The 22,389-nt window shown below is 58.1% G+C and overlaps 8 protein-coding genes across 8 annotated transcripts; 2 read left to right on the plus strand and 6 right to left on the minus strand.

Moving 5' to 3' along the window:
• Positions 1–2,025: 2,025 nt before the first annotated feature.
• On the minus strand, positions 2,026–2,671 carry COLE_06548 (uncharacterized protein; the record flags this gene model as incomplete). The annotated part of the gene is made up of 2 exons (XM_018425357.1): positions 2,026–2,154; positions 2,525–2,671. 2 exons carry the CDS (start codon positions 2,669–2,671, stop codon positions 2,026–2,028), a joined length of 276 nt encoding a protein of 91 aa, XP_018279146.1.
• Positions 2,672–7,286: 4,615 nt separating this feature from the next.
• Positions 7,287–8,423, minus strand: COLE_06549 (uncharacterized protein; the record flags this gene model as incomplete). The annotated part of the gene is made up of 1 exon (XM_018426167.2): positions 7,287–8,423. One exon carries the CDS (start codon positions 8,421–8,423, stop codon positions 7,287–7,289), a length of 1,137 nt encoding a protein of 378 aa, XP_018279145.1.
• Positions 8,424–10,497: 2,074 nt separating this feature from the next.
• On the minus strand, positions 10,498–12,809 carry COLE_06550 (uncharacterized protein; the record flags this gene model as incomplete). Its single annotated transcript, XM_018420357.1, has 7 exons — positions 10,498–10,646; positions 10,735–10,787; positions 10,843–10,945; positions 11,627–11,836; positions 12,096–12,218; positions 12,270–12,335; positions 12,713–12,809. 7 exons carry the CDS (start codon positions 12,807–12,809, stop codon positions 10,498–10,500), a joined length of 801 nt encoding a protein of 266 aa, XP_018279144.1.
• A 51-nt stretch (positions 12,810–12,860) lies between these two features.
• On the minus strand, positions 12,861–13,019 carry COLE_06551 (uncharacterized protein; the record flags this gene model as incomplete). The annotated part of the gene is made up of 1 exon (XM_018423090.2): positions 12,861–13,019. One exon carries the CDS (start codon positions 13,017–13,019, stop codon positions 12,861–12,863), a length of 159 nt encoding a protein of 52 aa, XP_018279143.1.
• Positions 13,020–13,437: 418 nt separating this feature from the next.
• COLE_06552 (uncharacterized protein) lies at positions 13,438–15,518 on the minus strand (the record flags this gene model as incomplete). Its single annotated transcript, XM_018420358.1, has 2 exons — positions 13,438–14,123; positions 14,159–15,518. 2 exons carry the CDS (start codon positions 15,516–15,518, stop codon positions 13,438–13,440), a joined length of 2,046 nt encoding a protein of 681 aa, XP_018279142.1.
• A 1,372-nt stretch (positions 15,519–16,890) lies between these two features.
• COLE_06553 (uncharacterized protein) lies at positions 16,891–17,396 on the plus strand (the record flags this gene model as incomplete). The annotated part of the gene is made up of 3 exons (XM_018427437.2): positions 16,891–17,004; positions 17,044–17,056; positions 17,239–17,396. The coding sequence occupies 3 exons, from the start codon at positions 16,891–16,893 to the stop codon at positions 17,394–17,396; spliced, it is 285 nt and encodes a 94-aa protein (XP_018279141.1).
• A 409-nt stretch (positions 17,397–17,805) lies between these two features.
• Positions 17,806–19,910, plus strand: COLE_06554 (uncharacterized protein; the record flags this gene model as incomplete). Its single annotated transcript, XM_018423089.2, has 13 exons — positions 17,806–17,872; positions 17,940–18,232; positions 18,264–18,360; positions 18,395–18,475; positions 18,510–18,611; positions 18,662–18,747; positions 18,784–19,137; positions 19,176–19,204; positions 19,235–19,394; positions 19,439–19,501; positions 19,547–19,643; positions 19,684–19,805; positions 19,839–19,910. 13 exons carry the CDS (start codon positions 17,806–17,808, stop codon positions 19,908–19,910), a joined length of 1,623 nt encoding a protein of 540 aa, XP_018279140.1.
• Positions 19,911–20,138: 228 nt separating this feature from the next.
• On the minus strand, positions 20,139–21,886 carry COLE_06555 (uncharacterized protein; the record flags this gene model as incomplete). Its single annotated transcript, XM_018423088.2, has 4 exons — positions 20,139–20,710; positions 20,750–21,158; positions 21,269–21,447; positions 21,481–21,886. The coding sequence occupies 4 exons, from the start codon at positions 21,884–21,886 to the stop codon at positions 20,139–20,141; spliced, it is 1,566 nt and encodes a 521-aa protein (XP_018279139.1).
• Between the last annotated feature and the right edge of the window lie 503 nt (positions 21,887–22,389).

Consider the following 22,389-nt stretch of genomic DNA (forward strand, 5'->3'; position numbering starts at 1 on the left):
CCTTGAAATCTGCTATGTGACTGTTGATTGACCGTCCAGGGTGCACGACCCACTCACCGAAGGTCACCGCATGGTGTCCTCGTCTCTCGTCAAAATCGTCAAGATCGACAAATGAAGCGCGTGTGCGACGTTTTCACCACGGTGTTTGGTATGTCGTCCCCAACGACCTTGCAACCATGATTTTGCTTTTCCCGTCCTTCTGAAAGCTTCGTTGGTTTCTCCGTCAACGTCTTAAGCAACGCCTTCCGGCGTCAGGAGAGCCACAGGCGCGCGCGCGCTGGCGGAGCGCTGACGACGAGCGCTCGCCTCGTCTTCGTCTCCGGCGTCCGACATCTACATCCCTGGCAGGCCCGTGGCACTGGGCTAGGAACACGCTCCACACCGCCACGCACGCCGTCACTCGGTGACCGGCGGAGCTACAGTCAACCTTGAAGTTATCCTCTTGTCCTTGACCTTGCCCGCCCGAAGTTGCGCGGCTGCCCGGCCGAATCCTATTGTTCTTCGAGCCACCGCGTTCCTGTGTCCGCCGCGTTGTTCTCGGGCTCGCGTTATCTTATCCCTAGCATGCCGAGACCCGGTGCCGAGGCACTATTTTGGAACGTCGTGCATCGCCAGATCGCCAGGGCTCGGCACAACGGTTGCGGCATGCCGCAGAAACGCTCGTGTGTTGTCGTTGGCACACGTCGCCGATCCTCGGGCTCCCCAGATCCCCAGATACCAGCAAGACCCAGTATCCCCGGCAGCCGGCAGCGGACCGGCATTTGACGGTATCGGACACCGAGCCATCCCGAAGCACGTCGCGTAATGCACGTAAGTGCGATGCGAGGCTGGAGACGCCGTCAGACGTGGTTGGAGACGCCGCGATTTGCGGCAGGCAACGACTCCTCGGCTGGCATCTCGGTGCCGGTGTTTCATGCAACCCGTACCTGTAGAGGCCGCGACCATTCTCAAGGCGTACGCCATATCGCCTGGCCAGGACCACATATAGGACACCAGATCCTGTCGGATAGTCTAAGGCAGGGCGAGGGCCGCTGGTGACCGAAGCTCGGTCGGCCTTCGGATGCAAGTGAAGATGAGAGGGCTGGCTTCCATGACACCTGTTCCTCTGGCTGACGTCCCGGTCCACACTATTCTCTGACAGACGCTCCGCCGTGTCTAATCCGCAACTGTGTGTGGTCCTTGTTGCGGAAAGCAGGCTGCCCACTCCTTTCTTTGCGAGGTGATTTAGCAGAGGACTGGGTGTCGCGAGTTGGCACCTATGAATCTCGCTGCCATCAGGCCCACTGTCGATGGCAGAGATCTGCGCGCGCGCATTTCCATACACTTGTCAACTGCGTATAGGTCTCAGTGTGGCACCGTCCAAATGCTCGGCAAGCTTAGGATCAGCTCGGTTCTGAGCACTTCCTCGTCCAGTCATGCCCGCGCCATGGGACCGGCAGAATCAGATGCCAAAAGAGACAGAGTCTGTAATGCCTATCGCCACCAAGTCTCGATCTTGGGACCTCGAGGTCACTATTATGAGCCTCGCGCTCTTCCACTAAGCTATAGCGATGCTTGCGGTGGTGGGTTGGCGCCGGCCTAACTTCCCAACGGGCGTTGACATATTGCGGTGCGGCGATAGCTCCGTGAAAGAACGATGTCGCTCAACCGTCGGCGTTGGCCCATGCACAGACGGGGATGATCAGTTGGTCATCGCAGGGGAAGGACACCCGTGTTGCCTCCAATATACGCTACGCCATTCCGTTAAATCGCAGACCGCGCCGCGACCAGAGATCAGCACAGTATGCAGTGAGCCTAGTATACAATATCGTGCGTAGATGAGCCACGGGTCGTCTAGAGAGATGCAAGCGTGCGGAGTGGAAGCGGAGGCCTCCGAGTGGCCTGAAAACCAAGAATTGTAAGGGGTTGAGACCAAGACGAGGGCGAACGGGAAGGGGAACGAGGGAAGAGGAGCCGAGGAGAGTTGCGTGAGTGAGGACGCCTAGGTGACCAAGGCACCCAACCCCCAACCGCCCAAGCTAGCGTTTATGACTTGAAGTTCTTTCGCGCCGCGAGAGTCTCAACGCTCGTGCCATCACGCACGGCCTTCCACACGGCTACCTCTTCGCGCCACAGGTCGAGCACGCAGGGGCAACACGACGAGCCACAGCACTCCTGTCGTCAGCCCGGAATGGATCTAAAAACATCTGCACAAGTGCGGACATGATCGTGCGGTTGCTTTCCCGAATCTCGTGGCTCTATCGTGGCTGTCAAAGCACGATAGCCTCCTGAAAGTGCCAGCTTGCGCTCAGTCCCTCGATCGCGATCACGTAGGTGGCTCGATCGTCTAATTCCTCAGGCAGACCGATGAGGGCAGTTGCGGTGGCTCGAGCACCACTAGCGTTGCCTCTGCGGCGTCGTACGCGTGTCGCACCTTCTGGAGTTGCTCAAAGACTTACACTGCCTTCGGCAGCGTTCATCGCCATCTCCTCGATCCCCGTTCATAGGCTGGCCGACAGGTGTCATGGAAAGTCTAGCCACTCACATCTTCGTCTGGTGGCGCTGGCTGCGTATCGAGCAGTGCCTTCTCAAGAATCACGTTCGCGCGGTACGGCGCCATCCGCTTGGCCTCCGAGTATTCAAAGATCCAGTCGCGTGCGTGGTCTTCGTCGACAGGTGGTAGGTTGGTCATTGTATAGTGAACGATGAGTGAGATGTCAGTTCCAATTCTGACTAACCAAATATCCGGGTATGTCCGAGGTGGAGGCTTGGCGGGAATTGTAACTCCGAAAGTGGAGGATACTTATGAGGATGCACTCAAGACGCCGGCTGGGAAAACAAGGTGATAATGTGAACGGATGCTATCCGGCTGGCGCAGACGAACTTCCAGTAAAATGCACGGAGTAAGTCGAGCAGAAACTGAGCAACAGGTGGCCGGGCCAGTCCAATGCTCAAAGAGCCGCCTAGTTGCGGTGCTGGCATCAGACCCAGCTTCCAAAGATCCTTGCGCTGCTCCCAGCACCACCGGTGAAGGTGGACCGGACAATCCTGGTGAAGCAGATCTCTGCAGAAAGATTATCTGGAGGAGATATGCCTTCGCTCAGGACTGAGACTTCGACGTGGTGCTCGATATTGTGATGACTCCTGCTTGGAACTAGAGTCGCGTCGACGATATGGGTGTCGTCTGTTGTTTAGCCGCAGATTCTCAGTCTACACCAGCACAGGAGGAGGTAAATGCACAAAGCATATTTGCAGTGGGCGTTTCAAGTCGCAGGCCCAGGCTTTTGGTCAATCGTCATCAAGTCTCCGGCTCGAGTTCAGGGGCGTTCCAGCACAGGAAACTGCCTCACGGGAGGGCGTTATGTGGCATGTCCTATGGTCGCACGAGCGGGAAAGGCACGGGGTTGTCACTCGAGGCACCGCGTCACCGAGGTATGTGGCGGCACGGCGATCTTATGATGAACAACATGGTTCCACAGATGCGCAAGCCGGTCGGAAGTTGGCCGGACTCACCGGTACAAGAGGAAAAGGGCTAGTTCTGTATGGGCGAGTACGGTTACTGTTGGTCGATGAGAGCACTGTTGTTGGCGACTTGTCGCTCACCGTCAAACGTTGCGTTTTGCAGCGGCACGTCCAGGCATCGCGCGTTCCATCAGCCAGCAGATGATGTATACTGTCTTGCTTGACCTCCACGCGTTTCCGTGAGTTTCCTCAATCCTTTTGGCTTGGTATATCCAGGTGAGGCGACGCTCAGGCATGCTGGTGCATTTTGCACAGCGCGAGGATGAGTGACCACCCACTAACTGGTGAGATCAGGTTGTCCATGCCTTTTCCTGAGACGATCTGCTTCAGTTCAAGATGCCATAACGTGCAGCAATGCTGTTTTCCACGGTCTTTCGATCTTCCACCTACTGTACAGTAGAGCGATCTGAGTTCGAGCCCACAACCAATGCAACATTGATCCACGATGAGGTGGAAGACTGGAACTCAAACTCCAATGTGGACGTTATTCCCCGATTTACCCAATTATCCAAGCGAAAGCTTAGTGCAGACCATCTCATCAAGCCAGATCTGGTGCATGCGGGACATGCTATACCATTTCAACTGAATTAAGCGAAATACACGGTTTCTCGATCGCAACTTCATGTACAACCGTATTCTCAACGTTCCGGCCACTCGGTGGCGGCGTGTTGCAATCTTTCGATCAGTAAGTCACCCAGCCCCTGCGAGGGATTCAACTGCGGTGCGAGACAGGAGTATAGACGCGAGCTAATCGAGTCATGCTCCCAATCAAGTTGTGGTCTGCTCTCGATGGCCGCCACCCTGTAATGGTAGATCCGGGCAAGATCTACCGCGGGCCGCCGGGCCGACGAAAACGTCAGGGCACATCGGGAGGTGGATGGGTAAGAGGGTCGAGTTGTTCGGGGTGGCTCTTCGCCCGCAGCGTGGCACAACCTACCGCTGGTGGCCGATGAAGTCAAAACCTCAGCTTCTCAGTACTTGGATTGCGACGCGCAACTGTATGTACAGGACAATGTTGCAGATGAGTTCGCGATCAGCAACAGGTAAAGTTTCTCAGGAACGGAACCGGCCTGCCGAGCTGGGGCTTTCGGCACGGAGCAGTATTGAGCTACTACCATGATGTCGGCCGGACCTGATGACGAGGGGGGTAGCAAGTACCTTCGGCCAAAGCGTCGGCCCGAGCAGCCTATCGTCTAAACCGACGAATGGACCCACAGGGCCAGAATGTCTCGGCGACCGACAGCGTCGGCGATGGTGCGAGACTCGAAGGCTTCTATCGGAACATAACCGGCGGCTACACCAGCGGCCTCCTGCGTTATGTTCACAGCAGCTGAGTTGCGCCAGGTCATGTCATGCCCGCACAGGGGATGAAGTGGTACGTGGAGAGCTCATAGCCAACGGCGCAGAACGCAGTGATGTGGTACGGAGCGACTGCAGGACCCAGAACCAACGAAGCTGACTTCTTGGGGCTAATACATAGCTGACTCAATGGCGCTGACGTCTATTCTCCGGCGATTCCGTTGTGCGGAGGCTGGCGAATAATGGGACAAGGGCACGAAAGCTTCCAAGAGCCGACACAAAACTTTATCAGAGGCCCGTTCCGGTGCGCGAATGAAGCGGCGCCGTCGTATCGCGAGATGGACGGCGGTTGGCGGAGGTAGAGCGGTGCTGTTGTTGAAAGCAACATTGTGACTCGCGTTCCTCGCCGATGCTACCACTCCGAGGGCGCGGAGACGGGCGTGTCGGAGACGGGGGTGCACATCTTGCGCCTGGAAGGTGCCCCGCCGATCGATAGTGACTGGCGGTGACCGACCCCCCGCCCCTCCCCCCCCCCCCCCCCCCCCCCAACCCCCCCACGAATGGCCAGAAAGGCTTTGGCAGCGGAGCACTGCCGCCATCAAGGTACCACGGGTAGCGTCGCAGCACTCGACAATACCTAGTGACCATGCCTACCTAGGCTGCTATCAGTTACAAGGGCGCTGAGCAGCACTGCTCGTCGCTCAAAGTCCTCAGGATGTGATCGGCCATTCAACGCGTTCACCCGACGAACTTCCACTGCCCATCCCCGTTGACAGTGTCGCGCATACAAGGGTTGTGGGAAAGCCGCACCGTCCAAGACTTGTGGGCGCATCTGATGTATCAGTGACTAGAGTCGAGTAATCGTTGTGGGAGAAATGACCTTCGTACATTGTCCCGCCATGCTACAAGCTGTCTCACCGCAAGTCCTTGAGACGCGTCGTAGGATGGACCCTGTCTTGTAGAATCTCGGCGCCACAATACCGTCACGTGCTGCTATCCATGGAGCGCTCTACATGCGCGACTCATCCTCAAGTAGGAGTTGGCATCATTGGTGAGCCGGATTTTATCAGGGGGGAGGAATCCGGCGCCCGAATGGGCTGAGTAGATGCCGGCAGTTCGAGGGCAAGCCACGATGTGGGGTCGAGGAGGCACGGCTTGCCGTAAACCGGCAAACCCCTCGGCATAAATATCTGACATTTCATGATGATGGCCTTGATGCTCGGAGAAAGTATAAGGCAAGCGTGTGGCAATCCTGCCTCTGTCCAACAAGGTCTGGTCGGTGATCGACACTGAACGTGACATCTCTCGAACCAGTCCCTTGGGTGGTGATCGTCAGATCGTCAGATCGTCTAGTCGAAACAGGTTTCCGGCCAAACAGGCCTATCAGTGATGTGCGCTATCACGGATGTCACGATGATGTCAGCATCAGGCCCTTTTCGGCGCTAACGTCGCCTATATGTTTCGATGTAGTGCCGCGGTCGTCCCGAGGCGCCGATGCCGTGAGCGGCGTGAGGTTGGGCACTGCACGCCGAGATTACGGGAAGCGATTGATCCCGATTCCTGCATTGTTCTTCGGCACTGCAGGGCAAGCTGGGCACGTTTTCGCCAGTGGTAGTCAGCTCCGACCCTGCATCGTATGAGCGCAGGAACAGCAACCACCCTCCACAGGGGAAAGGAACATGCGGCCTTCTCATGGAGCCCGGCGATCCTGGGCTCGCCCCCGCTCCACATGTCTGATACTTACCGTCATATACCGGGGATGCCGAGGCCTGCCGACGAGGGTTGGAACCACTTGGCAGGGTGCTTAGGAAAATGATTTCTTTGCGGATGCAGAGCCTCACGCAGAGCCGAATTTGCGGAGCTGCAAGTGTGCCGAAAGCTAGCGACACTCTGCTCACACGGATACGGCACACAGGAGGTGATGGAGTTTCGTGAGCTTCATTCAGAGGCCAGTAAGGTCGAGCACAGTAAGGTCGAGCAGACTTGATCCTTGTCAGCCCATTACCCCAACTCACACTGACCTCTCACAATCATGCTAGACGCTCCGACTATATTCCTGGTTGCTCAGCCACCGCTGATGGGCACTCAGTGACACGGCGGACAGCACTGTGTACAGTAGAACCGGGGCTAGTCACCTTAATCGAGACGTGCTCGCTGTATCACTCTGTATCCGAACCTCTGCACCTGATCAACCCTCCCAGCCGACCGTGGCCTTAGCAACTTGACTGCCAATCCTCAGGGACAGGGTGCCTCAATGGCCGACACCGCTTCTCTGCCTGGAAAACCCAGTGTGCATGCAATATGAAAATGGCTCTTTGTACAACGCGGGGAGGGATATACGCCTCCGGCCGTGGCCAGTGAATATCGATGAATGGATGTATGGATCAATTGCTTGTCTATTGTTGAGTGTAGGGTGGCTTGCGGCGAATGTACAGATGAGTTGGTGGTGGTGGTGGTGGTGTATGTGGCAACGAAATTGGCGGTGATTACAGGGCGAATTGCCGCGGGGAACGGCCGGCGCGCTGAGCGCTCGATGAAGTTGCAGCGCGCTGAAGGCGCGGCATGTTGACGAGGCGACCGCGTGACTGTCCCACGCGTGCAGCCCAAGGTCCAAGCTTTGCAGCAGCATCTTGCTGAAGGGTGTCGCAGTACCCCTCGTGCTGCAGAGATGCTGCGCGCTGAACCGGCGGAGATTGAACAGCATCGATGGACGCGGATGGAATGCGAACCGGGCCCACCGAGTCTGCGTTGAGGCGCCCCAGAGCTGTCGCGAGCTCGACCTCATCGTAGAGGGGCAGAGAGATGGGGGTGGACTCGGGCGGCGTGGAAGGACCTGAGTTGGTCGCGACATACACGGCGCAGGACCAGTTGGCGACACGGCTGTGAAGAGTGCCATCATCCACTGAAAAAGTGAGACCTGGAACATCCTCTTCCACTTCGGCTCGGCGGACGCGTTCGCGAGTACGGCCCCGCTCTTCATTGAGTGGCCCCTCGAGAGTGGAGGCACGACATTCACGGCCAGCGGATGGCGAGGCAGGAGGCGAGGGATATGACAGCTCGGGAGCGAAAGCGGTGAGGTCAAGGCCTAAGGCGGAGAAGCGCGGGGGAGCGGGCGGGCGTGTGCCCTCTACTGGGGGGATGACTGAACAGGTGCCCGAGTCGGCGGGGATGAGAGGCGAGTTGGGCGAAGACATAAGGAGAGGGCGGGTGGGAAGACGAGGTGCGCGGAGCAGTGATGGCGAGGGGACTGTGGCCAGCGGGGCGGGGGCTAGGCGCTGTAGCCTTGTCGGGGTAGGTGCCGAAATAGGTGATGATGATGACGGCTGGTGAATATCCTCGATGTGCTGGGTCTCAGGCTGGAAGAGGCCCAAGCCAATGTCACCCTTGGAGGCGGCCCACTTGGAGGAGATGAGGCGGGCTCCTGGCGCCGGCATGCCGGACTTGTGGCTGAGCTTGACCTCGTACTGGAGAGGCTCGAAATCGAAGTTCATCTTGATGGGCGAGTCGGCACAGGGGTCAAGATCGAAGACACCGGGGACAAGAGGCGCTGACCATGAGTCCTCTGTAGAGGACTCAAGGTATTGAGCCTTGCGGGTGGAGTGCGAGTCGAAGTAAAGGGTCATTGTTGCTGAGTGGCTACGATGACCTTCTATGACAGTGACAATGGGATAGTGGAAAGGTATGACAGCGTAAGAGTGGGGTGGGACGTCGATGTTGGATGTCGGTGGGGGTTGCCGAGGAGTGTGGTGTTCCCTATGGCCTTATTAAAGATGAGTTGGGCCCATCGGTGTACTTTGTCGGTGGCAATGCTCTGGCAGTAAGGCTGGTCCGCCAGTCCGGCTTCCGTGCCAGGCGGTATGCCTTGCCTCCGAGTCTTTGTGCAATCTCCTTGTCCTCTCCTCTTGTGCCTCACCCGTGCAAAGCTAGAGTCTCGGAGAGGCGAGGCAGGGCTCACAGGATAGGACGTATCAGATCACGGTCGTGCCGAAACGCAGCGTACACCCGGCAGTGACTGCGTTACGGCACACTCAACCCCAAGCCAGCTAGTGCCTTGTCTCCTGGCCTCGACTTTGCAGGCTTGTTCTCGTTCCCCGACGACCATGCACAGCGGGGGCAAAGCCTGCACAAGTCAACGTTCCAAAACTCAGCTCAAAACCCCCCGACCTGGACTGCTTGACCGACTTGTGCCTTCAAACTCTGTTGGCCCCGAACGGTTTATCCAGCCATACACGGAGCGTCGCGCTCTCCATCTTAGTGCTCAAGCTCACTGCAGAGGCAACGTCTGCCGGGTGCTTGCATCACGCGTGAAAACTGGAGCTCCGATCTGAACGGATGGTAGCCAGCCAGAGCCAGAGCCGAGATACCGCCAAAACGCAAAAACTCAACTTGCGATCTCTGTGGAGCAAAAATCGTCTCACGACTTCCCTCTAGCGAGTACCGCGTCGTGGGCAGCGAGTCAGTACTATGCATGTGCCATCTATTGTCTAGTGCGCTATCAATCCAAGTGTCAGCGTTATGCATGCGGCTACGCCATGTGTATCTGGTCTGTAGAACTTGGATTTTGCCCGCAAGTAGGTCGTGAGGGCTGCGTCGGGCTGCGCCGCCTGTGGGGCGTGGCGTTTGGCCATCTCAGCCGCCCCCTCGTAGCTCGGCCCCGTATGCCGAAGCTTGATCACGTCAATATGCTATCGTATCCATCGTATGCAAGCTAGAAGTCGAAAGTGGACGACAGTAACTGACCGATGGTTGGGTTTCAGCGGCTGAGGCAGCTCATTCCTCAGACAAGTCTGTCACCTCACAAGGGCTCGGAGGTTGTGCGACCTCACGAAGACGCAGGGCTTCCCAACGTGCTCGTCAAGCTCAGTACATCAAAATCCACCTTGAAAGCGCCAACTTGAGGCCTGGGGCACTGGACAGGTCAAGGGTACGTGGCGAGCTGCTCAGGGTGATGGTGATCGCCAGTGTGGGCGGAAAGTGCGCACAGACACCCGAAGTTAACAATGATAACTCAAAAGAACCCTGAATTGCGACTGTAGTACACACTCCAGTGGATGCCGTTATTGGGCTCTCTTCAGCCCTCTGATGCCTTTCCGTGCCCTCCATGACCCTCCGGCTTGCGCAGCCCATTGTTCGATCCAAGCAAGGTCCCATCCCGACCAGCTCGGAGCTTTCAAGCCTACGCGCCACACTTGACACGGCGCCCGGAACGGCGCCACCTCAAGGCCGCCACTCCTTCCCGGCCCTTGCTCAAGCTCGTGGCAATCTCGTGATCAGCGTCTGATCATCCCACAGGCCACCGGCGATCATCCATGTCTCGGACTCGCCTCCCCTCCCGCTTCCAGTGGTGTGGCTCGTCGCTTGTCTCGCCAAGTGACATCAACGCCGTCTCGGCACCGGTCTTTCGCAACCTCTGAGTGCCGGTCCCGTCCTGCGCGTCCTGACGCCGCAACGCCATACCGAGCCAAACCGAGAAGCGGGAGCGCTGAAACATCTACTCAATTCCCTTCCCCTTGCCTGCTGCTGTACTCGAGTGCAGCATTGCTCCTTGCAAGAGGCGCACAAACTATCACCGGTGGTTTACATCCAGACGACACAAAGCACTACTCTCTGTCGATACTGTTGGATGTCAAGATCCGCGAGTTCTGCTTGTTTGTGTTATACAGAAACGCCGAGGAAAGTACGCCTCGTCTTGATTAGCTAATGGTGGGCGCTCGCATCAAAGACGGGCTTGTCGGCGGAAGCACCAGGGGCGACGCCCGTGCCCGGCGCACCAGCTGCTGGTGCGGGGTGACTACTTGGGACGTAACCTTCGCTCGGCAGGCCACTCTCGTCGAGGCCCTCGGCGGCTGCCAGTCAGCGATCCGCGACGGATTGATCGTGCCTGAGCACTTGTCGCGCTTTCCGTCACAAGTCTGTCAGCCGTGGTCTCCTTACCTTCAATTACGTCGTACATTGGCGAGGCAATCTCGGGAGCCGGAACGCGGCCACTTGCGAGTGTTAGGACTAAATCATAGCCAGGCCGCTGGGGCCGACTCCACTTACGTCAGGATGTCTGTGGTCGACACATTGCTGCCATAGAACTTGTGGTTGGCATCGTACCTCTCGACGAGGATCGTGCCGTCAAGTGAGAGCCCGGCAAACAAGCCTGTAGACCGTCAGCACGGATGCCGAACAAGAGCCAGAATTCGGAAAGCAGCGGAATGAGCGGGATGGGGGGAAATAAGGAGGGGCCTCAAAGCTGTTCCGCGTGGAATGTGACAAACCATGGAATGCGAGCCTTGCATCCAAGTGTGCAGCCCAAGCAGGTGGAAGTGCTGGTCAGGCCGCGCATACCCACTGCAGCCTGTCGTCCATTCGAGATATGGGGATCAAAACATGAACTCGGCCTCGGTGGAGCCCTCGCATCCATGCAATCGTTCATCCAGGCGCGCAAGGAGGCACGGCATGGCCAAACCACCGAGTTGCAAAGGAGGCACCTCTGCCGCGCGGAGGTTCTTACAAGCTGCCCCTCCTCCGCGGCACCCTTGGGACGGTATGTGATTGCGCGAGATCTGGGGCTGCTGCTCATCACAACCGTGCCTCACTACCACCCTGGGAACTGCATTTCCAGCATATGCGCCCTCACGGCAGCCACATGCGTGACCACCGTGCGAGGACATGTTCTGGCGCGTCTTGCCGCCAGACGCTGCCAGCCCAGCTCCGACCTTCAACGGATAGCCACTGCCGGCCTCCAATTTACCGGTTGCAAGCGGATAACGATCAATGGACGACGTCTCCCACCGAAAGATAGCTCGGTTTCAAACCCCGAACAAGAAACCTCACTTACCCTTGGAACGCGAGTAGCTGAAAATGGGAGCCGGGTTTACCAGAGATGCGTTGATCTGGCCACCAGTGCCGATTGGGCCCGCAGCCGCTGAGACGCTACCACCGATGGTGACATTGCCGCCACGAGAGAAGGCCTTGACTGCCTCTTCCGAGTTGAGAACCATGACGACCTCAGTCAGGTCCGCACCGACCTGCAGACCCCATCCGACGCCTGAACGTTAGCACCTGAGAGGATGAAACTGGTGAGTGTTGTTGGACGAGAGGCAGTCTTTCGCTCGACCTGTTTATGGCGCAAGCGCCCCAGCGCCATAGCAGGCAGTAGTTGTAACAGCAGGTGTACTGCAGTCCTTGACAAGGAGAATGACAGTGAGGTGCCACAGCTTTCGGCAAGGAGATCACCACCGACCGCGGGACCAGCGCGCCAAAACAAGATCGCGTGAAAGAGGACGCAAGCCGCTTCACGAACTCACCTGCGGTGGCAATGCAGCTCGGCGCACTCCAGCTGCCATCGGGGAGGCGGGCAATGACGATACCGGAACCGGCTTTGCCACTGAAGACAAAGCCGGCCTTGAGGATTGTGAAAACGGCGAGGCCTGGACGTTAGCTGAACCTGCAGGCAGCCTCCTGCTGATATTGAAACTTACCCTTGCATCTGAGAAGAACCTCCTTCGGAACAGAGTTTAGCGCCGACTCGGGGTTCGATGGGTCAGCTAAGAGTGAGTAAGCACTGGATGCGAAAAGGCGCCAAAAGGAGATACGGTCCAGCCATGGCTGTCCACTCGGAAGCACGAGGTAAGTGAAGGTAGGACAGTGTCATCCGGCCACCCTCAGCACTTCGGTGTAAGCAGATTGCGTGCACGCCGCAAAGCATCTGCCATCGAGACTGGACGGCCATGACACCCCGCTTGCCGGTTGTTCGGCACATGTGGATCCTCGTGACAGTGTACCCTCTCGCACAGGAGATGGGGGCATGTGTCAAAGCCGCAACGCCTGCAGTAACCACCCCGCCCTCTTCCATCCACCCTTGGCTCCGGAGACCCAGTTCGGAGGGTTATACTATCCACATCAACCCTTGATTCAGACGCACCGAGGAAGCTCTTGAGAATCTTGGCAGCCTTGTCGCACTCGCCCGGCAGCGTGAAGCCCTGCATGAAGTTGTTACCACCGGCCTGCGCGCGCTGCATAATGCTGGGACCCTGGCCCTGTCCGCGGGCCGTCTGGGCCCCGTCCTGTTGTCAGCGTCGACGCGAACGCGCCATCGCCGCTGGACACCGCGACGAGTCCTCTTCCGACAACCTCGCGATCGGACTCACATTGATCAACTGCTGCGCATGCGCACCGGCGGCTTGAGCCTGTACCTTGACCTTGTCAAAAATGTTATTCCACTTGGACATGGCGTTGTGTGATGTTGCGGTGATGGGAAACGCAGAGCTAGAAGAGGGTGGCGATTGAGGAGCAATCAGCGTCATGATGGCGCAAACACGTGGCCTCAATTGCTTGACCTCCACCGGCCCGCCAGATATGGCAGGCACAGGCACGTCATAGCTGCCCCACTTTGTACTCTCTCTGTAGCACTGCTCTGCGCAGTTGGGAGTACGATGTACACACAGCACGTCGAGACACATTCTGTGAGGTGTAATGCATACAACAATATAATATGCTGCGGTAAAGCGTCGTTCTAACAGGGGTAGTACCGTTGTCTCGACGGACTAAATTGACGGCCGGACTCACTCGGGTGCTCCTCCGTTGCATGCTCCGACCGCAACCTGATTGCGGGCTCTTCTGAGCACTTTTGTTCTGTCAGAGAGGCGCTCAGATATGAAGGTGAGGCGGAAGCTCCCGCTGAACCTTCTTCGGCCACTCGGCTTCGGCACCGTCAAGGTCAACTTGGATATCCTCCTCATCGCGCCTGCTCGCGGCCTCCGCGAACTCTTCCACTTCGTTCTCGACCGGTGTTGGAACTGCACCCGCCTCACTGTCTACTTTGCGCTCGCGCCACTTGGTGGGCAAAAATTCGTGCTCCGTGATAATGTACGGGTCGGGCTTGATCTCGGGCTCCGGATCTGTCGCCTTCATCTGTTGCACCTCGGAGTTCCACTTGGCGGTGCGCTCCTCGTATGCTCGCCCGGTCTCATAAGATGCTGTGCGCAGTTTTCGCACCCTAGCATTCGGCTCGACCCACTTGATCTTTGCGTACGACAGTTCGTCGTAGCCAGAGCTTGCGGTAGCCGCGCCAACATCGTCTGACGCCTGTGAAGCGGGGGCTGCGTCCTCGGGAGGGGAAGTGTCTAAGTCGGGTGCCTTCAGCTCTTCCAAGCTCTCCACATCGGGCAGAGAGCCCTTCTCGGTTCCGTACATGTCGGCAGGTGTCTTGCCCTCTGGTACGGTGATCGAGTTCATGGCCGTGAGACGGCTTACTGCTTGGGCACGGAGCGCACGAGCATTCTCATGACCATCTGGGGTGTCCGGGGTAATGGCGATCTGGTACCGCACCGTCCCTGGAATCAGCCGCTGCACTGACAGAATTACCTACACTTTTGCTTAGCGCGCTCCTCCTTCGTAGTAGCAAAAAAGCGGATGCCCTGCGAGGGAGGGACGTCCTTGCCATCCACATTGTTGAGCATCTGTATCCGGATTGTGCGTGTCGGAACTGGGCCCTCACCGGTCCACTCGAAAGGCTGCACAGCCACAATCAGCTCGTTAACCTCGCGCGATCCCATCCGCGCCTTCTGGAATGGGTTAAGCGGTGGGCGAGCCTGGAACCAGAGCAAGCTCAGCGCCTCATCGGGGAACATATCTGTTGCGAGGTCCATAATTCGTTCGAAGAAACCGATGCACAGTTGGAATACCTGATCACCGATATCAGGCCCACCGAACAGCCGGGTGTCGAGCTCGGTTCGTGGCATATACTCGAATCCGAAGCATCGGGCCGTGTTGTGATACGCGATGAAAATGCCATCCATGTCACCGATGCGCGCCTGGAAGCAATACTTCAGCATACCCGAGCGCGAGAGGTCGAATGTCTCGCGCTCGAAGGTGGCAAATTGTCCAAGCGTCTCGCTAATATCGTACACCTTGTGCGCCTCCCAGTTCGCGCGGTCGTGGCGAATGGGCATTGCTGCACGCGTCTTAATGTCAAACGTCCCGCTGCCTGGCAAACGATTATCTTGGCAATCGAGCTGGGAGCGCATCAAGGTCTTCCCGCCGCGCGAGTAAGCGTATGCCTCGCGAGCTGTCGGCTTTGCAGGTGGAGTGAAGCCTTCAGGCACCTTTTTAAGCGACTTCCACCACTCGCTCGCGTCGGTTGTGAGGATCTTCTCGAGGATATTGCCGTACTCAGATAAGATATTGGCGTCGGTTTGGAATCGCTTGTCCGAGTCTACCGCATATCGCCCGTTGGGTTGCGGCCACACAGCGATAGCAGCAGGCAGCTGAGCACCAGCAGTGTAGTCCGTGCCCTGTGTTGCGTACTCCTGGGTAAGCTTGCTGATATCGACTCCCTGGCCACCATTGAGCGTTAACCAAACCTGGCTGAACGCGCCAGTGAGAGTAGACGTCGATCCGGTATACTTGATGCCATCCGCCTGAGCTAGACCAGCCAGCTCGGGATCTTTGCTTGCCGTGATATAATCGGGGAGGGTATCAAAGTTGAACTCCTCTGGTGTGGGGATCTGGGTCAACTCCTGCGGGAAGTTCCATACGCCTGTCCGTGGGTCGCGAACATAATGTACTCCCGGAGAGAAGAGTACCCGCTGGAGATTGTTGGCCAGCCGCGCGACCTTGCCTTCGCGTTGAGCCTTGATGGGTCGAACTGGGAAGTCTGCAGCACTCAAGTCGCCATCGATCTCGGGCTCGAAGCGGCCGTCCCGCTTGAAGTATCGCGCTTCGGCCATGGCGATCACCTCTGTCACAGTCAGCGGGTCCAGTTGGTTGCTTTACCGTCGACGTCTTCGCCGGAGAAGTTTGAGCCATCGCGCCCTTCTTCGGTGATCTCGATGTCACGCAGCTCGGCCGGACTAAGGCGGTCCTTCAACCGCTCGCGAAGCTCCTGGAAGTCCTTTGCGGCCAAAGCTGCTGTTGACACTAACAGTGCTGCAGCATCCTTAGCCTCAGATGGTGCACCGCCCAGCTCAGCCAGCTTTGTAGCCCTTTGAGCTTGCCGCCGAGCCATCAAAGCCCATTTGCGAACAGAGTCAAGACGGAGAGCTTCCTTGCTTGGCTGTCGGGGGCCAAAGGTGTGGCCAACTCAGTGTCAGCTACTGCTGCTTGAATTCACTCACATCCTCCTCCAGCTTTCGCGTGCCAGCCTACGTGACCCTTGCTCGTTGTGTCGTCCGCCCGGGCTGAAAAACGAAGAGGGCGCGTGGCATTCTCCCCTCTGAGGTCCAATGCAAGCTTGGCATACTCTTCGTCCGGCATATCCACCTTGAGCGACGCCATGATAAGTTCCAGGTGTTGGCTCATAGACGTCAGCGATTTGCGATAAGAAGCGGCTGTGTCTTGCTGTCGCTTGTCGGGTGATTTCTCCAAGAATGTGATGCTCTTGCTGTGTAGCTTCAAAAAATTGGCACGCTGCGCTGCAATGGTCTTCGCCTTTTTAACTCTGGAAGCAACGGTGTCCAGTGACTGCTCGCTGTCGTTGTCCTCGGACATCTCGTGCCGTGAGCGAACTCGACTGGATTGGGCATTTGACGCAACAGCACTTCCGGCCGGTCGTAACCCAAACCCGGAATGCTGGTTGTCGTTGGACTCGTGCTTCCTCTCAGCATTACTCTCGGTCGAGGAACCCGTGGACTGGGACGGAGTGAAGCCGCGGCCGTTGGGTCGTCGGGGTTCCACATCAGACCAGCGCCGCTTTATCCTGCCACCTTTGCTCTTCTGCCTACGTGGCGCACTCTTAAGTGCGCCCGCGAGCTGGGCTCCAGCCTTCGCGTCCCAGACCTCTCCAGGCGCGTCCGAGGAGGATGCGTAGGATCGCATGATGTGCGGTGCCATCTGCGGTCAGCGGTGCCGACGGGAACTCTCACCCATGCAAAGGACACAGAACGCATGCTCCTTCGCGCGCCCAGCGCGCAAAGTCGTGGTGGGAGCATGGTACTTGTGGAAATGATGAGAGACGCTGATGGTGGACGTTCCGATCCCAACTTTTGATATTGGCCGGTTCGCCGCCAGGCACGAAACTCACGTGACCCCACTGACTACACGCAAGCGGAGGTTACGCGTTGTTCGTCATCTCTCATCGTCCACAACTACAACACCTTCACAATGGCGGAGAACAAGAGCGACCAGAAGCAGGAGGAGACCAAGGCCGTTGCCGCGCCACCAGAGAAGAAGAATCTTCCGCAGCTCGGCGCGCTGGAGGATGACGACGAGTTCGAGGTGAGCCGAGGAGGGTTTCTTCGCGCTGACTTTTAGGAGTTCCCCGCTGCGAGTGAGTAAGAGTACGCTGCTGCTATACTGGCTGCCTATCACTCTGGATCCGCATGATTCGGCCATCTTGTGGTCACCGCTCTGGAGCCCGAGTGTTCATATGATGCAGCGGGAGGGGTCGAAGTAGGCCAGGAAGGACGAATGCTTGTCGGCCGCCTCGCTCCTAGATGACGCTAACCAAAGCCGACACCACGACCGTTGCGGACACGTTAACGGCCAACCCGACTGAGCAGTTGTGGGAGGACAACTGGGATGACGACGACGTGGAGGACGATTTCCAGAAGCAGCTCCGCCAGGCGATTGCTGAGCGTGCGGGTGGGGATGCCGAGATGAAAGATTAGAGCTGAGACGTATGCGCAACGTATGCGCACCTTGCGACACTCGGGTGCTCTAGAGGCGGTCGTAGGGCGATGTAGATGGTACCTAGACAATGTAATCACTGCAACAGCTGGAGCAGGCGCGGTGGTATTCGCAGCCCCGCTGGCCAGTAGGTACCGGGGGAAACAGCTTCGATCAGTTGTGCGCTCCTCCAGGTCTTTGTGCGCTGGGAATCTGTTGAAGCGATGAGGGCAATGGGGGATGCGACATGGAAACAGGCCGTGGTTGGCCGTGAGTTGACGTAGTGGAGGTCCGACGATGTCGTCAACCAAACAATTGGTGTTCCTGTTGCTGTTTGTCGCCTTTCACCATTCTCCCTTTCCGCCTCCCCCTGTTGACAGCTTGAGCACGCCTTGGCGATCTGCACGACATATGCTCACAGAAATACGACGAGCGCTTTCCACGCGCAACGCGTACGACCTCGTGGAGGAGGCGGAGGGTAGGTTGGGCGCCGGGGTCATGCCCGTCTCAAGCGCCCCGCTTTGTCCTTATCCCTCTGACTTCAGACCATGCTATCCGCCGTGCTCCTACATCCGCCGAATCAGCGCTACGCCGTGTCCCTGCCTCCGTTCCGCTCACCGCGCACCTCCTTGCACTGGTTGAGTTCGCAGAGCGCGCGTCGTATTACGGAGTGTCTGGCGTCTTCGCGAACTTTGTGCAGCGGCCTCTACCGCCTGGGAGTCGGACGGGTGCGCCTGCTCCGGGAAGCGATACACCGCCAGGGGCGCTTGGGATGGGCCTACGCGCTAGCGCAACCGTCAGCGCTCTTTTCACGGTCATGGCGTTCGCATCACCATTGGTGAGTTGCAGGGAGGCAGATCTAAGGCCAGTTTGGCGGCGCACTCGCCGACGTGAGGTGGGGCAAGTTTAGGACTATCGCTGTGGGCACCGCTGTGTCAGGCGCCGCGCATGTGCTGTGCATATGGGGTGAGTCTCCAGTCGAGTCACGAGCTGAATGCAGCGGCTGTTCCCTCCGTCCTGTCGTCGGGAACAGCCTTCCCTCCATTCATCGTCTCCGTCATCCTGCTCGGAGGGGCGACGGGTAAGTTCTATGCCTGCCCAATGACTGACAACAGGACTGATCAAGGCGAACATCGCGCCGCTCATGGGACAGCAGTACGTCCACGAGGACTACGTCGCTACCGTGGACGGCGAGCGCGTCATTGTCGAAAGGGAAGGTGCGTAGCCCCACGATGAACTCACAGTAGTTAGCAAGAGCTGATAACAGCGACCGTTCAGAAGATCATGGCAGCATACTACCTCTCCATCAATGTTGGCGCATTCCTGGCCGTTGGTTCAACCTTCGCCGAGAAGGTACTGTCTGTGCTAATTATCTGACGCTGACCGTAGTACGTCGGGTTCTGGCTGGCTTACCTCATCCCGGGCGTGATCTTCTTCCTCATGCCGCCACTCCTCTATTTTGTGTACCCTTACCTCGCACCGGAACCTGCACCGTCACCCGCCGCGCTGCTAGACGCGTATGACATACTTCGGCGCGCCGTCAAAGGCGAGCAGAGCGGCGCGGAGGAGTATGAGCTTGCGAGTGAAGACGAGGAGAATGGACACACAGTCGAGCCTAAGGGAGGGGATGTGAAGCAGGCGCTACTCGCGTGCAAGCTATTTCTCTTCTTCGCGATATACAACATTGCAGACGGAGGATTGAACACGATTATGACGAGCTTGGCGGGCTCGATGACCACGAATGTGAGCTGGTTGTCTGTTGAAGGGGATGCTGAGATCAGGGCGTGCCGAACGACTTTCTTGAGAAGGCGTAAGTACGTCGCTCAACGGCTCACCCCAGCAACCCGATCGCGATCGTGCTAGCCATCCCACTGCTCAATAAGCTAGTATATCCTTTTCTCGACGGGCGCAACATCCCCCATGGACCAGTGCGTCGCATTGTCGCTGGTTTCATCCTCGCCGCGGCGGGGATGGTGTGGTGTGCACTTCTTCAATATGCGGTACGTTGGGCAGTCGTTGAACGCTGGTTGCTGCTGATGATCAGGTTTACTTGACATCTCCATGCGGATACAGCGCCACAACGTGTGAGGATGGAGTCTCACCATTAGTGAGTGTGGTTGACTCTTGTGGGTCATTGATTGACCACCACTAGAGCGCATGGCTACTCCTCCCCACACCACTGCTGACGGGCGCGAGCGAGGCGTTGGCCTGCGTGTCAGCCCTCGAACTGGCATTCACCATGTCACCCCGTGAGCTACGTCCGAGGCCACTACTTACAGCCGCGTGCAGCCGGTCTCCGCTCAATCGTGACGTCCCTATTCCTCTTCACGCAAGCCATCTCGGCAATCCTCATTCTGGCATTCCTTCCACTTATGCACGACCCGCTGCTCGTTTGGCCATTCTTGCTCGCGGTGAGATGCATCCCCACATTAAACTGACAGCAGGCCTTGTTGACGCTCCTCGCGGCCGCTGGCGTATGGCACATGTTCAAACTGCTGGACAACGAGCGCCCGTGACGTTATATGTTGTACTTAACCTCACTGTATCAATGCACTCCTCGCTCTCCCACGAGCTGGGGATCGTATGGCTGTGCCTCGTGCGCACGCGACCTTTCCTTGTCTCGTCGGCTGTCAAACCTCGGTGCGAATCTGGCAAAACATATTCTATTTCCATGTATCAATGTACAACGTACATTTCGCAGGCACGCCCGCGCAGCAGATCACAGCGATTCTCTAATATGACAATTACACGCGCCCGCCGTACTGCTCATACCTTGATGGTGCGGGTGCGGCGACGGGGAACGCGGAGGGGATGGCCTGCAGCGCTGCGCCGGGAGGGTAGGAGGAAGCAGACGACTGCTGGCGTGCGAGCCCAGACGGTGCTGGCTGTGGGAACGCGGCTGACCGGTACTGTTGTGGTACAGCTGGCACGGCGGGAGGTGGAGAACGCGCGCGTCGCATCCTGTCGGCAATATCCTCCTCGAGATTGACGCGCTCGGTCATCGCGTCAACATGGTAGATGCTCATATCACCCTCGCGGTCGTATCGGATATCGTAGGGGTTGACGTAGGACGATCGCTCGTCCCTGCCAAATGTTCCGGGGGGTACGCCGAGCGCGCCGCGCGTGCTCGAGCTGCGGTGCGGGTGCGTCATGAGGATAGGCGTGGAGGCCTCGGCCTCGTCGGGATTACGCGCGTAGCCGACCTCGCCGAGAGCGATGCCGCGGCTGGCCATCTGCATACGCCGGACGCGCCACACGTGCACGCGAACCTTGTGCATCTTGTGCCAGACGTACCACGCGGCGTAGACGGTCACGACTGCTGTCAGCAGGCTGGAGAGGGATGAGAGCAACTCACGGAAGCCAACTGCCAGAACAGTGTACGAGATAATCTTGCTCTTCGTGCTCATGTCTTTGTTGAGGATGAGGACACCGAGGTAGACCGTGACGAGCTGCTTGGGCAGCGTGAGGATGGTCGCAATCAGGAAGATCCAGAAGTTCATGCCGCAAGTTGCGAACACAGCCGTGGTCAGGTGCCCGGGGATGGCGGACAGACGCGCCATGAACACAATCCAGAAGCCGCCCTCGCGCATCACGTAGGACAGGCAGTGGTACGTGATGTTCTTGTTCTCATACTTTGCCGCGCGCGAGCGCAGGCAATACTTGAACGCGTAGTAATTGCCGACCTCGCCTGCGAGCGTGCCGGCGGCGACGATGCCAAAGCCGATCCACAGCCCCCATACAATACCACAGATGATGGCAACAATCTGAAGTCAGCGAAACTCATCTCCTGACGCCGATTGCGCAGCTCGAAGCGCGCGGCGAGCTTGGACCGCTCGGAACGCGCCAAGACACTTAGCATGCGGTTACGACTCACCTCATGTCCGAACAGCGGGGGAAAGGAGATGACAAACATGATGGCGATGGGAATCGTCCATCCACCTGGGAGATCGCGCATCCATTCAGCGGCCGGGGTGAGCCAGGTGACGATCTGATCGTGGTACACGGTCATGAGGATAACCACGACCGCGCATACGATCAAGATCACATACCAGTCTAATGTCAGTGCAATCTCGCTCGGGGACTTACACCACCACTTGAGACGCAGCCAGAAACGCCACGAGTACAGGTCGCGCCAGTTGAATAGGCCAGCCTTGAGAAACTCTCTCTCGGCCTCCTCGTCCTCTTTAGTCCAGCCATCTGGCAACTCGCCCTCCTTGAGCTCGTCTGTTCTAGACGCCGTGCGCCGTGCTGGTGCAGTGGGCGCGTCGTAGTGTGCGTAAGAGGGATAGGAGGGCTCGTCGCGGTCGCGGCCGCCGTACGCGCTCTCTGGTCGCAGCGGAGCTGTTGAGCCAGACGGTGAATGTGGGCTCAGCGGCATGCCGCTCTTGTCGTCCAGAAACGACGGGTCGGGGGATGGCACCCCATACGGGTGTCGGTGGTGGTAGTCATGCGTCTCGGGGTGAGGGGCGTAATCGTACGCGTTGGCGCTCATCACGCCGGGTGGAGGTGGGGTGGCGGTGGCGGCGAGGTGCGGGGCGTGCGGGGTAGCTCAGCTGCTAAAGGGCTCGCGGTTGAAGGAGAGTGTAGTGTGCAAATAGCGCGCGCCGAAGTGCGCGGGGAGTGAATAAGATGAGAATGGGAGATGAGAAAGAGAAACGGCGCAGGAGAGTGTAGATGGCAGGTGCCGAGTGCCGAGGGTGAGCCTGTGGGTGCGTCGTGCGGGGCAAGGGGAGCGCACGGGGCGCGTTCAAATCAAGGGGTGCGGGGAGGTGGAGGCAACGTCGCGTCGAAGAAGCTGGGTGGCGTCTACCGTTGGTGTCCTCGGGGGAGCTCACAGTGATCAAATGGAGAAAGAGAACGATGAAGATGGGGATCACAAAGTCTTTATTAGGATTACAGGCGTACAGAGTGATGTAGGTGTGTGCTGCGCACTCCAAGATGCAAGCGGTGCAATCACCCCGTTATTCCATCATGCGCAATGTCTCGGCTGTGCCA

Source organism: Cutaneotrichosporon oleaginosum (genome assembly GCF_008065305.1).
Source record: "Cutaneotrichosporon oleaginosum strain ATCC 20508 chromosome Unknown ATCC20508_contig06, whole genome shotgun sequence".
In the NCBI taxonomy this organism is placed as follows: Eukaryota; Fungi; Basidiomycota; class Tremellomycetes; order Trichosporonales; family Trichosporonaceae; genus Cutaneotrichosporon; species Cutaneotrichosporon oleaginosum.